The sequence below is a fragment of the Ovis aries genome, chromosome 9 (assembly GCF_016772045.2).
Source record: "Ovis aries strain OAR_USU_Benz2616 breed Rambouillet chromosome 9, ARS-UI_Ramb_v3.0, whole genome shotgun sequence".
NCBI classification, from domain to species: domain Eukaryota; kingdom Metazoa; phylum Chordata; class Mammalia; order Artiodactyla; family Bovidae; genus Ovis; species Ovis aries.
The window spans coordinates 51,293,069-51,305,478 of record NC_056062.1 but is presented as its reverse complement, the minus strand read 5'-3'; the positions used below and the strand labels follow the sequence as shown (position 1 = coordinate 51,305,478).

The window sequence follows — 12,410 nt, the reverse complement described above, 5'->3', positions numbered from 1 at the left end:
CAATGGATGTTTAATGAACAGCAGGAACTAGGTCACTGTCTCTTTCTGCTAAGGTTCTCACTTCCTCTTGCTTTTAGAGGGAATGGGAGAGTAGAGTGGAAGTGAGGGCAGACCACATGAGGAAACAGCAAGCATTGGTACCCTGGGAAGTGAGAAGACAAAGTTTGTTTCCATCTCTTCTCCGTTCTTGGAATTGGGTGGGTAAAATGGCAACGGGTAACCTGCGGATTTCCAGAATCTCTGTAACCATTTCAGAAGTCAGGACAAGTTGAAATTTCCCCATTGATTTTCTTTTTCTTTCCTTTTTTTTTCCCCACTGATATTCAAACCAGGATGGAAAGTACCACCAGTGTTCAAAAACTGCAGTCCAGGCTCGGGTGGATTTAGACATTGCACTAGTTGAAGGAACTTGGCTGCCTGGCTGGCCAACCCAATTGCACAAGTCTTGCAGCAAGGTTTCCTTGAATTAATCAAGTTGATGTCATGACTACAAATGAGATTTAGTGTGGATTCACACTATACCACTTCTCGTCACTTTCAAGGCTACCATCCCACTCCTAGCCACCATCAACTACTGGACTGGTTACTACAATAGCCTTGAATCCCTGCCCATACTATGGCCCCACCTCCCACCATGTAAAGTCTATTCTCAACAAATTCAAGTTGATTCTGAGTAGTGTAAGTATTAATAAGGTCATGATATTCCTCTGTTCAAATGACTTCTTGTCACTTGGACTCAGAGGGAGTCTTTACAATCACTAGTGACGTGTATCTGTTCTCCTCAGTGAAAGCTGGGACCTCTTTCTCCTACATGACTTTCACACTTGTGTTAGCCACACAGGCCACTTGCTGAGTTGGGAGAGTTAGGGTTTTTACACCTATTCTAGGCAAGTTAGAATGTTTGTTGTATTTACAGCTGGGCCCTCAATGGTGCCCAGCATTTGGTAAACTAATACTTGTCAAATGAAGGAATAAACAACATTAACAATTTAAAAATTCTGTGACACTTTTCTGGCTCTGGGTATTGCACTCTCCTGATGAAACTGTTTCTCATGTCTTGCCTTTCTAAGATCCTAGATCTGCTGCTTTCATTTAATGAGGAATCTTTAATCTCCCAGAATTATAGGGTAGCTAACAAATTCAACAGAACTGAGCTGTAATGTCACTCTCTTCCTACAGGTATTGCCATTTACAAGCGCAACTTTCAAAAAGAAAATTACATTAATTTGAAATGGCAATGCTAAAAAAAAAAAAAATGCTATGTATCCAAATTAAGGTTTTAAAAACTTTTCCATTCTGTAGACAAATTAACCAAAACAAACAAAAAAAAAGCTTTATTATATCTAAATAATATTAGTGAAGTGAAATAAAAACTGTTTAAGAAAATTAAATGTTATTGTAAATCAAGAAGAAAGAAACTTTAAAAACTTTAAATAAGACTAACATTGAGTCAGATATTTCATGAACCTTTAAGTGCATATAGATTACACTGCATACTCTTAAAAGATGCAAATATTTAACTTTGAAAACTACCAGGCAAGTGCCAGTACATAGAAAAATAATCATTTTAGGAATTAACACTTGAAATAAGACCTCACTTGCAGTGAATTCCTGCCACTTTTAGCAAGGTAAGAAATTTGTCAACATTAAGCTCTAGGTAAATGAGTTATGAGGCCATCAATTTATTAATTGCATTTATTCTGGATATTGTATCAGTGTATTTCAGTCGCTCAGTTGTGTCTGACTCTGCAACCCCATGGACTGCAGCTTGCCAGGCCTCCCTGTCCATCACTAACTCCCGGAGCTTGCTCAAACTCATGTCCATTGAGTCAGTGATGCCATCCAACCATCTTATCCTCTGTCGTCCCCTTCTCCTCATGCCTTCAATCTTTCCCATCATCAGGGTATTATATGGATAATAGAATATCCATATATTATTTTATTCAGTAACAATGATATATGTCATTGGTGGCAGATAATGTCAAAAAATGTACATTTGTAAGAGTTGCTTTGTGAGAGCAACTCACAAGCTAAAATTAACTTTTTTTAGGCTTGGACTCAGCTACAGCTAGTAGCCCTGACTAACATCACCCTGGGATGGGGGCTACATTGTCCCTTGACCAGTTTCTGCAGTTATCTGCTGTACAGAAGAAAAATCTGCACAGAAGAAAAATCACTTCATTTCCAGTGTTAAGCATGGCCATATAAAGAATTTAAGTGACAAACTGGTACTAGGCCGTTGTTTGTATCAAAACATGTACCATGGACTGCAAGTATGACTGGATGTTGGCTTGGAGCCTCTGGTTGCCCAGTGGAAGGACAGGTAGCTAGATGTATTTTGTTCTACATTCGGAAAAATGCTGTGCAAAACTTCTGTCCCTAGTCTCATCATATGTGAAGTAACAGCAAGCAGGTACAGCCATCAACCCTCCCAGCAGAGTGTCTGTCAACTGTTCTGTGACTGACATGGAAATAGTTATAATACTGGGAAATAGCTTATATAACTGTCATTGTGAGACATGATCTTTGGGTCAGGAAGATGCCCTGGAGAAGGAAACAGCAACCTAGTCCAGTATTCTTGCCTGGAGAATCCTCATGGACAGAGGAGCTCGGCAGGCTACAGTCCATAGGGTCGCAGAGTCGGACACGACTGAGCATTTACAAAGGCAAAGGACACATATAAAATTTTTAGGGAATATGGCCTAATGTTGCTAAAGGACATTCTAGTCTTAGATACACTTTCTATCACAGTGAGCTGTTTTGGATTTTAGCCAATCTATAATTTAAGAGACTTATTAAAGAGTTGTTACAAGAGATAAATATGCATTAATTTATTATTTAAATTCCAGAGCATCTGAACATCTTTACCACTGTTCAGCAGCTCTATATTATAGGACAATTTTTAGTACACCATGAATATTTTTAAAACAGAAAAAATAATTCTGAATTACTTGATTTATTCTTCATCTCTGATATTTCCATCTATCTCTGGTGTTGATGACATCCTACTTATAGAATTTTTCTTATTTTAATTCCTCTTTCTTGTCCTTTATATTTATCTCATATAATTTTATCTATTTTCCATCCATGCCTTTATTCAACACCTATTTACTGAACATTCAACAGTATTCAATCAACAAATATTAATATTTACTGAGTACATCTGTGCATCAGACATACGGTTATAAAGGTAAGAAAATCCTATCCTTCCAGGAAATTCAGTCTTGAAAGGAAAATGGACTTGTATATATTTAATTGTAACAAAGCTTCAATACTATAAACAGGCTTGAATAAATTACTTTGGCTTCCCAGGTGGCGCTAGTGGTAAAAAACCCACCTGCTGATGCAGGAGACGTAAGAGATGCGGGTTCGATCCCTGGGTCAGGAAGATCCCCTGGAGAAGGGCGTGGCAACACACTCCAGTTTTCTTGCCTGGAGAATCCCATGGACAGAGGAGCCTGGTGGGCTACAGTCCATCGGGTCACAGAGTCAGAGACAACTGAGTAATTAAGCACAGCACACGCACAGCAAGAAAGACCCAGCACAGCCAAATGAATTTTAAATAAATAAAAAAAAGAACAGTAGCTTAATGTGAACACAGATTCAATTATATGCAAGGGAGGTGAGCTTTCAAACTGTGGTGCTGGAGAAGACTCTTGAGAGTTCCTTGGACAGCAAGGAGATTAAACTAGTCAGTCCTAAAGGAAATCAACCCTGAATGTTCATTGGAAGGACTGATGCTGAAGCTGAAGCTCCAATACTCTGGCCACCTGAGGCAAAGAGCCAAATCACTGGAAAAGGCCCTGATGCTGGGAAAGATTGCGGGGAGGAGGAGAAGGGGACGCCAGAGGATGCAATGGTTGGATGGCATCACCCACTCAATGGACATGAATCTGAACAACAGCAGCAAAGGGAGTCAAGGGCTATGGGGCTTACTGGACTAGACTTGCCTCCTTTTGTAAGTTCTTCAAGATGGGCTTTAACTTGTGAGCAGCCAGAAGTTAACAGAAGCTTTGGACAGTTAAGTAAGCACCAGAGATTTGTTTGAGGGAAAAGACAGATTGTGTAGCAGTGAGAAAGGTAGATTAAAGTAGAAATAACGTAAGACTAGATGGTATACTCTTCTGCTGGGGAAGCTGTGATGCCCATCTCGGGGAGACAAAGAACACAGGTTTTGATGAAATAGAAGAGATGGATTCAAACATTTCTAAGACAGAATCTAAGACTCTGGCGAGTAACTGTGTATTTGTATTTGTGTGTACATATTACATGGAAGTGGACAGAGGGAATGAAAGCAAGGCAAGAGTTGAAGATGTCCCTGATGATCTGTTTTTGTTTGGACAGGATGTGGCCGATGTCTATGACATTCACTGAGAAAGAATGCAGGGAGGGAAGGAGGACCATGGGCAAGAGTGGAACAAAAGCAGCTTGTTTTCTTTTTAGACATCTTAAACTTGAAGCAATATTACAATATTACTTTAAGATTCAAGAGATGACCCAGTGGGCAGTAGGACACATGAAAACAATGCTCAAAGACTGTCAGATGGAGTGTCACCACGGAGCCATCAACAGACAGAAGGCATTTAAAGTCAAAGGAGTAGATAAAATTCCCCAGGAAGGGAGAAAACCAAAAGTAAAACCATGGGGGCCAAAAGTAAAGTTTGAAGAGATGAGCAAGACCCTTGGAAAAGACCCTGATGCTGGAAAAGACTGAAAGCAAAAGGAGAGGAGGGTGGCAGAGGATGAGATGCTTAGGCAGCATCACCGACTTAATGGACATGAACTTCAGCAAACTCCAGGAAATAGAGGAGGATAGGGAAGCCTCTCGTGCTGCAGTCCATAGGGTCACAAAAAGTCAGACACGACTTAGCGACTGAACAACAACAACAACATGATGAAGAAATAACCACAAAAAAAAAATAAAAGAACCAAGTGATGGGGCTAATACCCACAAAAAAGAAAGGCTTGAAGAAAAATAACAGTAGACTCAACAGGGTCAAATCTCTTATCTCACTGCAGCCCGTAGGCTATATATTTCTAAATCTATATACATAGGAATATATAGCCCATGGGCTGGTATAGAATTGGTATCCCTATACCAAGTCTACCAATGACAAAAACAATGCCCCAAATCGTTGCTGTCAGACTTCACATGCCAGTAAGCAGCAGAGACAACACAGGTCTAAAGGCAATGTTTCCTCCTCAAATATCCACTGCCTCTTCAGTAACAGCTTCATTTGATGACCTAAAAGCTTCAGTTTTTCAATGTACCCTGAATTAAACACTGGTAATCCCTCTGCTTAGGTTACTGGTTTCTATAATTAATAATGCATTTCTCCTTTCCCTGATTCTACCACAGGGCTTTGCTTTCATCAACCTACTCTGCTTCTGGTTTCCTACAAAAACAGTCAGCCACTCCACTTTGTCGATTCCTCTTTTTTTTTTTTTTTAACTTCATTAAAATACAGCCAATTAACAATTTTGTTATAGTTTCAATGGACCCCATAGGGACTCAGCCAGACATATACATGTATCCATTCTCCCCCCAAATTCCCCTTCCATCCAGGCTGCCACATAAGACTGAGCAGAGTTCCTTATGCTATACAGTAGGTCCTTGTGTGTTATCCATTTTAAATATAGCAGGGTGTACATGTGATCCCAAACTCCCTAGGTATCCCTCCCCACCAGCCTTCCCCACTAGCAACCAGTAAGTTCATTCTCTAGGCCTCTGAGTGTGTTTCTGTTTTGTAAATAAGCTACTCTGTATCTTTGCTTTTTAGATTCCACATGTTGGTTCCTCTTCCAGCTGAGACATGCCCTTCACTCTTGGCCACAGCTCGTGGTCCTGACCATCTGCCAGAAGCAACATATACGTCATCTTCCCCATTGATTAACTCTCCTGTAGGAATATTCCAATATTCTGTGATCCCCTGGCATCAATCACACATGTGAATGAAGAATTTCGTGTCCCTGCCTACATGAAAATTTTCAAATGTGTCTATTCTTTCTTATCAACCAGCCTATAAGCTCTTCCAGCGAAGACGTGACCTTCTGGAGGTCATTTTTAACCCTATTAATTAATGAGCCTTAGAGTGGGGGCAGGGTTATGATGTTAAAAAACATGGATGTGGCTTGGCTGCAGTATTCAAACAAAAAAACAGACTAAAATAAGCACCAAATGTACATAACGTAACCGGCTATTCGAACTTTCAATGCAGTATAACAGGGTATAGGATTTCTGTGTTAGCTCAGCTAGTAAAGCATCTGACTGCCACGCAGGAGACCCAGGCTGCATTCTTGCATCGGGAAGATCTCCTGGAGAAGGGGAGTGTAAGTGGCCAAAAGTGGCAGCACTTACCACATGTCACTGCAGATTCTATAGGAAGTGGCTCTTTAGCTTTTCATTTTATCAAAATACACTGTTTTAAAAATATTTATTTGGTTGCAGCATGTAGAATCTTTAATTGAGGCATGTGGGATCTAGTTCCTTGACCAGAGATTGAACCCAGGCCCCCTGCATTGGAAGCATGAAGTCCTAGCCACTGGTCCATCAGGGAAGTCCCCTGAAATAATTTTTTTAATCTTTTTATTTTGTATTGGGATATCCCCGATAGCTCAGTTGGTAAAGAATCCACCAGCAATGTGGGAGACCCGGGTTCCATTCCTGGATTGGGAAGATTCCCTGGAGAAGGGAAAGGCTACCCACTCCAGTATTCTGGCCTGGAGAATTCGATGGACTGCACAGTCCATGGGGTTGCAAAGAGCCAGACACGACTGAGCGACTTTCACTTCACTTCATAGCCAATTAACAATGCTGTGATAGCTCAGGTGAACAGTGAAGGGACTCAGTCATATAATGTACATGTATCCATTCTCCCTCAAAAATACACTTCAGTCAACTATTTGAACCAATTTTCTTTCCATGGGTCGAGCAACATCTGTACTTACATTATTACTATATAAAATATAAATCAACAGTATTTCAAATAAAGCAGTATCGTTCTTTTAGACTTCCCCTTCTTTGTGTATTCTAGAAAACGTGTTCCTGTGTTACCATCGGGAAACAAACTCCTCTGCAGCCAAGTTATTAGCCAAGACATAGTTCTTGTGTTCATAGTATCTAAGGGCAACACAACATAAACCTTGGCTGGTTTCTGAATCTACATTTCAAGGATAGAATGAAAGCAATGAAATTGAAAAGAAATGCATATAAACATTCTAGACCAGACATCATACAATAGGCACTTATTTTCTTTGGAAGTCAGACATAGAAATCGAATCACAGAACTGTTCTTTCATTACTTCCATATTACTTAAAACACACACAAATATTCTCAGATTTCTTTTTGTGGGTTTGAACTCCCAAGTTCTTCCTTATTTTGAATAAAATGCAACTGAGTACCTATCAACATGGAATAAGCATAGGGTGGCCTACTTGGGAAAACTCCATAATTAACTGGCTCTTTCTGTTTGAAAGCTCACAGATGAAGAAGTCAGAGAATCCTGTACTTTGAACAAACGTTTTAAAATAGTCAGAAGATGGAGACATTACTGATGTCATATCATGCATGGCACAGAATTTTGAAAAGAGCAAACAAATTTCAGATGGGCTATTTAAATGGTATTAAGGAAATATAATATTGGTTTTATGTCTTAGTGATACTTACAGGGACCTTGTAATTGCAACATGGTTGATAATAAGCTAAACTTCACACAGGTCATCTCATTTCTTACATAATCCTCACAACACCCCTCTGAGGTAAGAGCACGTGTTAGACACGAGGAAACTGAAGTAGAGGGCAATTTAGGATTTGCCCAAAGTCACACAGCTAGTGGGTGCGTGCGTGCATGCTCAGCTGCTTCAGTCGTGTCTGATTCTGTGTAACCCTATGGACCATAGCCCGCCAGGCTCCTCTGTCCATGGGATTCTCCAGGCAAGAATACTGCAGTGGGTTGCCATGTCCTTCTCCAGGGGATCTTCCCAACCAAGGAATCAAACCCATATCTCTTATATCTTCTACATTTGGGGGATGTCCTTTTCTCCCAGAGCCACTTGAGAAGCCAGAAGTGGGTATCAGTGCCAGAATTTAAACCCCTACAGCCTGATGGTTGGGACTGATTCCTTATCTCTGATGACTTCTCTTGCGTACTACCTACATTCTTTAGGGTAAAATATTTTTCTAGCAAAAGTTAAAATAATATAAGGAAATATTTTGTAATATATAATGTGAACTTAGAATTTCCATGTTTCATCAAAGTTACTTAAATAGAAAATTTCTATCCAAACTAATATAAGTGGGGAAAAAAAGGAAAAACTAGAATATATTAAAATTGACGGGACCCTGCAATGTGTCCAAAAGAGAAATGTTAGCATTAATGTTCATTAAGTTTGCTGTCATCAGTGAACATTATTGGTCTTTGCTAGTGCATTCCTAATAAGTAGTAAGATTTTTGAAAAATTTTCTATGTATTTAGGGTATGAACTATTCTAATATTAATGAGTTACAGTCTTGAAAAAGTAATATTTAACAGTCTTTAAAAAGTAATTTTGTTTCTCAAACTTACTGATTTACTCTCAGAATTCACATAAGGTTATTAAGCATTTTATGTATTTTTATTGAATCCTTTACCCAAACGTATTTTCACACTTCGAAGTTCACAAATAAATTTAGAGGGTAAAAAGTTACTGCCAAAGTATTCCTTAACATAAAGCAACCACAGAAATGTATACTTTACAACATGTCATTTGCATACTTCTAAGAAACAATGGCCCATTAGAAACTATATATATATATACTTTATGAACATGAGTGCATGCCAGTCACATCTGACTCTTTGTGACCCCATGGGCTGTAGCTCCACCAGGCTCCTCTGTCCATGGGATTTTCCAGGCAAGAATAATGGGGTGGGTTACCATTTCCTCAGCCAGGGGATCTTCCCGACCCAGGGATCAAACTTGTGACTCTGTGTTTCCTACATTAGCAGGTGGGTTCTTTACCACTGCACCACCTGGGAGACCCTATACCTATCTATCTATTATCTGTCTACATACACATATGTGTGTGTGTATATATACACACCCATCAGTCATCTGGAAAGTGTCTTCAAATTATTCATCCTTGATTTTTTTCAGGTCCACCATTCATAAGAAGATTCCATCAATTAGGAATTAGGAAACAATTTTTCTACTAAGTCAGTTAAAAGCAAATAAATCAACTGTTCAGCATTTTGGGGACAGGAATCTTTTTCCTAAGAGCAGAATTTAAAGCACTTAGTTGGAACATTATATCTGAAGGTATTTATTTTACTCTGAAATTTAAAGAGCTCTTAAAATGAAAGGAACACTGATAGAATATGTAGAAGAATATTTGCTGCCGCTGCTGCTAAGTCGCTTCAGTCATGTCCGACTCTGTGCAACCCCATAGACGGCAGCCCACCAGGCTCCCCTGTCCCTGGGATTCTCCAGGCAAGAACACTGGAGTGGGTTGCCATTTCCTTCTCCAATGCATGAAAGTGAAAAGTGAAAGGGAAGTCGCTCAGTCGTGTCCCACTCTTAGCGATCCCACGGACTACAGCTTACCAGGCTCCTCCGCCCATGGGATTTTCCAGGCAAGAGTACTGGAGTGGGTTGCCATTGCCTTCTCGGAGAAGAATATACAGGACCTGGGAATTCCCTGGTGGTCCAGTGGTTAGAACTCCATGCTTTTCCTGTCCAGGGCCTAGGTTTAATCCCTGGTCAGGGAGCCAAGATCCCATAAGCCTTGTGGCATAGTCAAAAAAACAAATATACAGGACTAGACCACTGCTTGTGTGCAGTAACAAGATTGGAAAATTGCAAAGATGGATTTTAATCAAAGATGGATAAAAAAACGGTGGTACCAGAGAACTTGACTCAATACTCTGTAATGACCTATATGAGAAAAGAATCTAAAAAAGAACAGCTACATATATAAGTGATTCACTTTGCTATACAGCAGAAACTAACAACATTGTAAAGCAAAAATAGTCCAATAAAACTTTAAAAAATGAAAAAAATGGAATATGCAGAAGAAAATACTCTTGAAGAAAATCTTTTTAAAAGTTTTATACAGGACAAATGTTAAAATATTAAATACCAGCAGGATGGATTTTAACCACAGAAGCTAAAAGCATCATTAAACATTTCTATGTACATACCATTTGAAAAATGTTCTTACCATATACTCCATATTAGAAGCTGTAGGATATACCTGACTTCGCAACTTATTATGAAGATCCAAGATACTCTGCATGTCATTGTCTGTGATGGCCCTTTTCCCTCTTTGCTTGGCTATCCACCACACACCATCCTCATCCATGTACTTTTCCAAAAGTTTTTCCAATAAAGTGGCATTAGGAACCACCATGGCTGGAATCGCTCGGGCCATGAGGAGCACTGTGGTTACTCTGAACCACTCCCGCACGGTACACTTCATAATGAATGCTCTCAGGATTTCCCCGGGAAAATCTCCAACACCGGCTCTTCCACTCCTTTTGGCTATAAGGACATGTAGTGCAATTAGGGTGAAAAATCCTGGCACACATTAATTTTCTAACAATAAAAATAATACAACAGTCACAAAGGGATGGAGCCAGTTTGATTTGTCTACATAATTCCAGGAAATGGAATAAATTTTGAAATGAATTTTCTCCAATCCATTTTTACTCCAGAGGACTTTTCACAGTGCACCTTTTCTTTTCCACAAAACAAAAAACTGCATTTTCCAAGATAATGTACATGATGCTAAAAACAAATGGCAAAAGCAACCCAGAAGAATTAAAGCTTGAAAGAGATTTCTGAATTACAAATCTTTAAATGGCTATTTATGGCACAGAGCCTGCAAAGGATCCTAGAATGTTTTAGCCTACAATGTTTTATCAGGCAATCCAGAGGTCCAGGTTTCTCTCTCTGTTTCAAGGTATTATTTTATCTCACCGCCCCATCTCTGGTTCAAACATTCAGAATGTCAACAAAATTATGAAATCGAGGGCGAATGCTTTAAAGAAGTACAAAATTTTACGCATACATATGTCCACGGAGACTTCTAAAGGGACCAGTGAATTAATGCAAGAGAACAGTTAAGGTCACTGGGGGAATTATCTTCGCATACAGGCACAGGTCAAGAAGAAAAAAATCATTATTTCCTAGAAAGCTTGTGCCTAACCTGTAGCCCGCACCCGATGAAGACAACAGCCACGGGCGGTTTCGGAGCCTCTCCGGCCACACGCCGCAGGCGCACACCGTTCACCCAAACCAAAGGAGGTGAAACTCACAAACTCACTGAGAAGCAGGAGCGCCCAGAGTTCTCCATCGTGGCTGCTTTCCGAGTACACACCCACCCCTCCGTGATCGACCGTTCTCTGCAAGTGGATTTTTTTTTTTTTTTTAAGTAGAGTTTAAGAAGAAAAAAGTAGATAGAAGAGGGTGGGAGCTTGACGACTTACCTCTCCAGTGTGAAGTTCCCTAAGATGGATCAGCAGAACCAGACGGCCGGCCTCCCCAGCCGCCTGCAGCCTGCACACAGACGACCCGGTTCGGGAGGACCCGGGCGTCGCACGTCCTCCGGCGCTGCCTGCAGTGGGATTGCTATCCTCGGCCTCGGCGGCTCCCCTCGGACCTGAAAGCCGGAGCTGGGCAAAGCACGGCGAAGTTGGGAGGCCGAGGCTGGGGTGGAACGGCAGCGGCCTGGTTAGCTCTGCAGGGTGGGCGCCCGAGCGTCTCGGAGCAGAAGCTGCAGGAGTGAGAGGGGCGGGGACTCGGGTCAGGCTGGGCGGCGAAGGCTGCAGGCGACCCCGCGCTCCCGCTCAGTGCAGCCGCGGCGCGCAGAGCTAGGCGCAGAGCGCTTCCGCCGCTCCCGTGAGCGCCGGGGCATTTATTGCGGTCCCCGCGCGCGCGCACGTGACGTGAGCGCCCCTGCTCGCCCACCCCCACCTCTGCCCAGCCCTGGACGCGTGCCCGCGGCGGGAGCGAGGAGAGGCCGCCCGGCTTCTCACCACCCACCATCCCAGCACCCCGCCCCCCGGCCCAGCGCCGTCAGGACGCCTCGCCTTTGTGGCGGTAGTTTGGGCTTCAGGGACCAGAGTGGAAGGTCTGGACCCCGTGAGAGGCCATGTGCAAGGAGGATCAAACTCCCAACGTCCCCTCCCAGTTCCGCCAACTTTCGAGAGAGCCGTCTCCTAGTTCCTTGCAGATTCGATGCTAAACAAGGAGCTGTCCCAGAGAGCGCGCGTAGCCGGTGAAGTGGGGTTAACACTTTTGGAAACTGGGAAAGGTAACTGGGGCAGGGGAGCGTAGGGTAGGGGAACGGAAGTCTTGTCCTTTTATTTTCTCCAGGGAATCACTTCCATTACCAAGACCAGTTGTCTAGAATTAGAAAGGTTTTTTTTTTTTT

General features: G+C 41.7%; 1 protein-coding gene across 1 annotated transcript in view; it reads right to left on the bottom strand.

Moving 5' to 3' along the window:
- Positions 1 to 11,866, bottom strand: part of CRISPLD1 (cysteine rich secretory protein LCCL domain containing 1) — a 51,444-nt gene extending 39,578 nt beyond the window's left edge. Inside the window, exons 1-2 of the mRNA XM_004011749.5 lie at positions 11,464 to 11,866; positions 10,197 to 10,516 (exon numbers count right to left, since the gene is read on the bottom strand). Coding sequence (XP_004011798.1) covers positions 10,197 to 10,454 — 258 coding nt within the window. The 5' untranslated portion in view covers positions 10,455 to 10,516; positions 11,464 to 11,866. The remainder of the gene's footprint in view (positions 1 to 10,196; positions 10,517 to 11,463) is intronic.
- Positions 11,867 to 12,410: the final 544 nt, after the last annotated feature.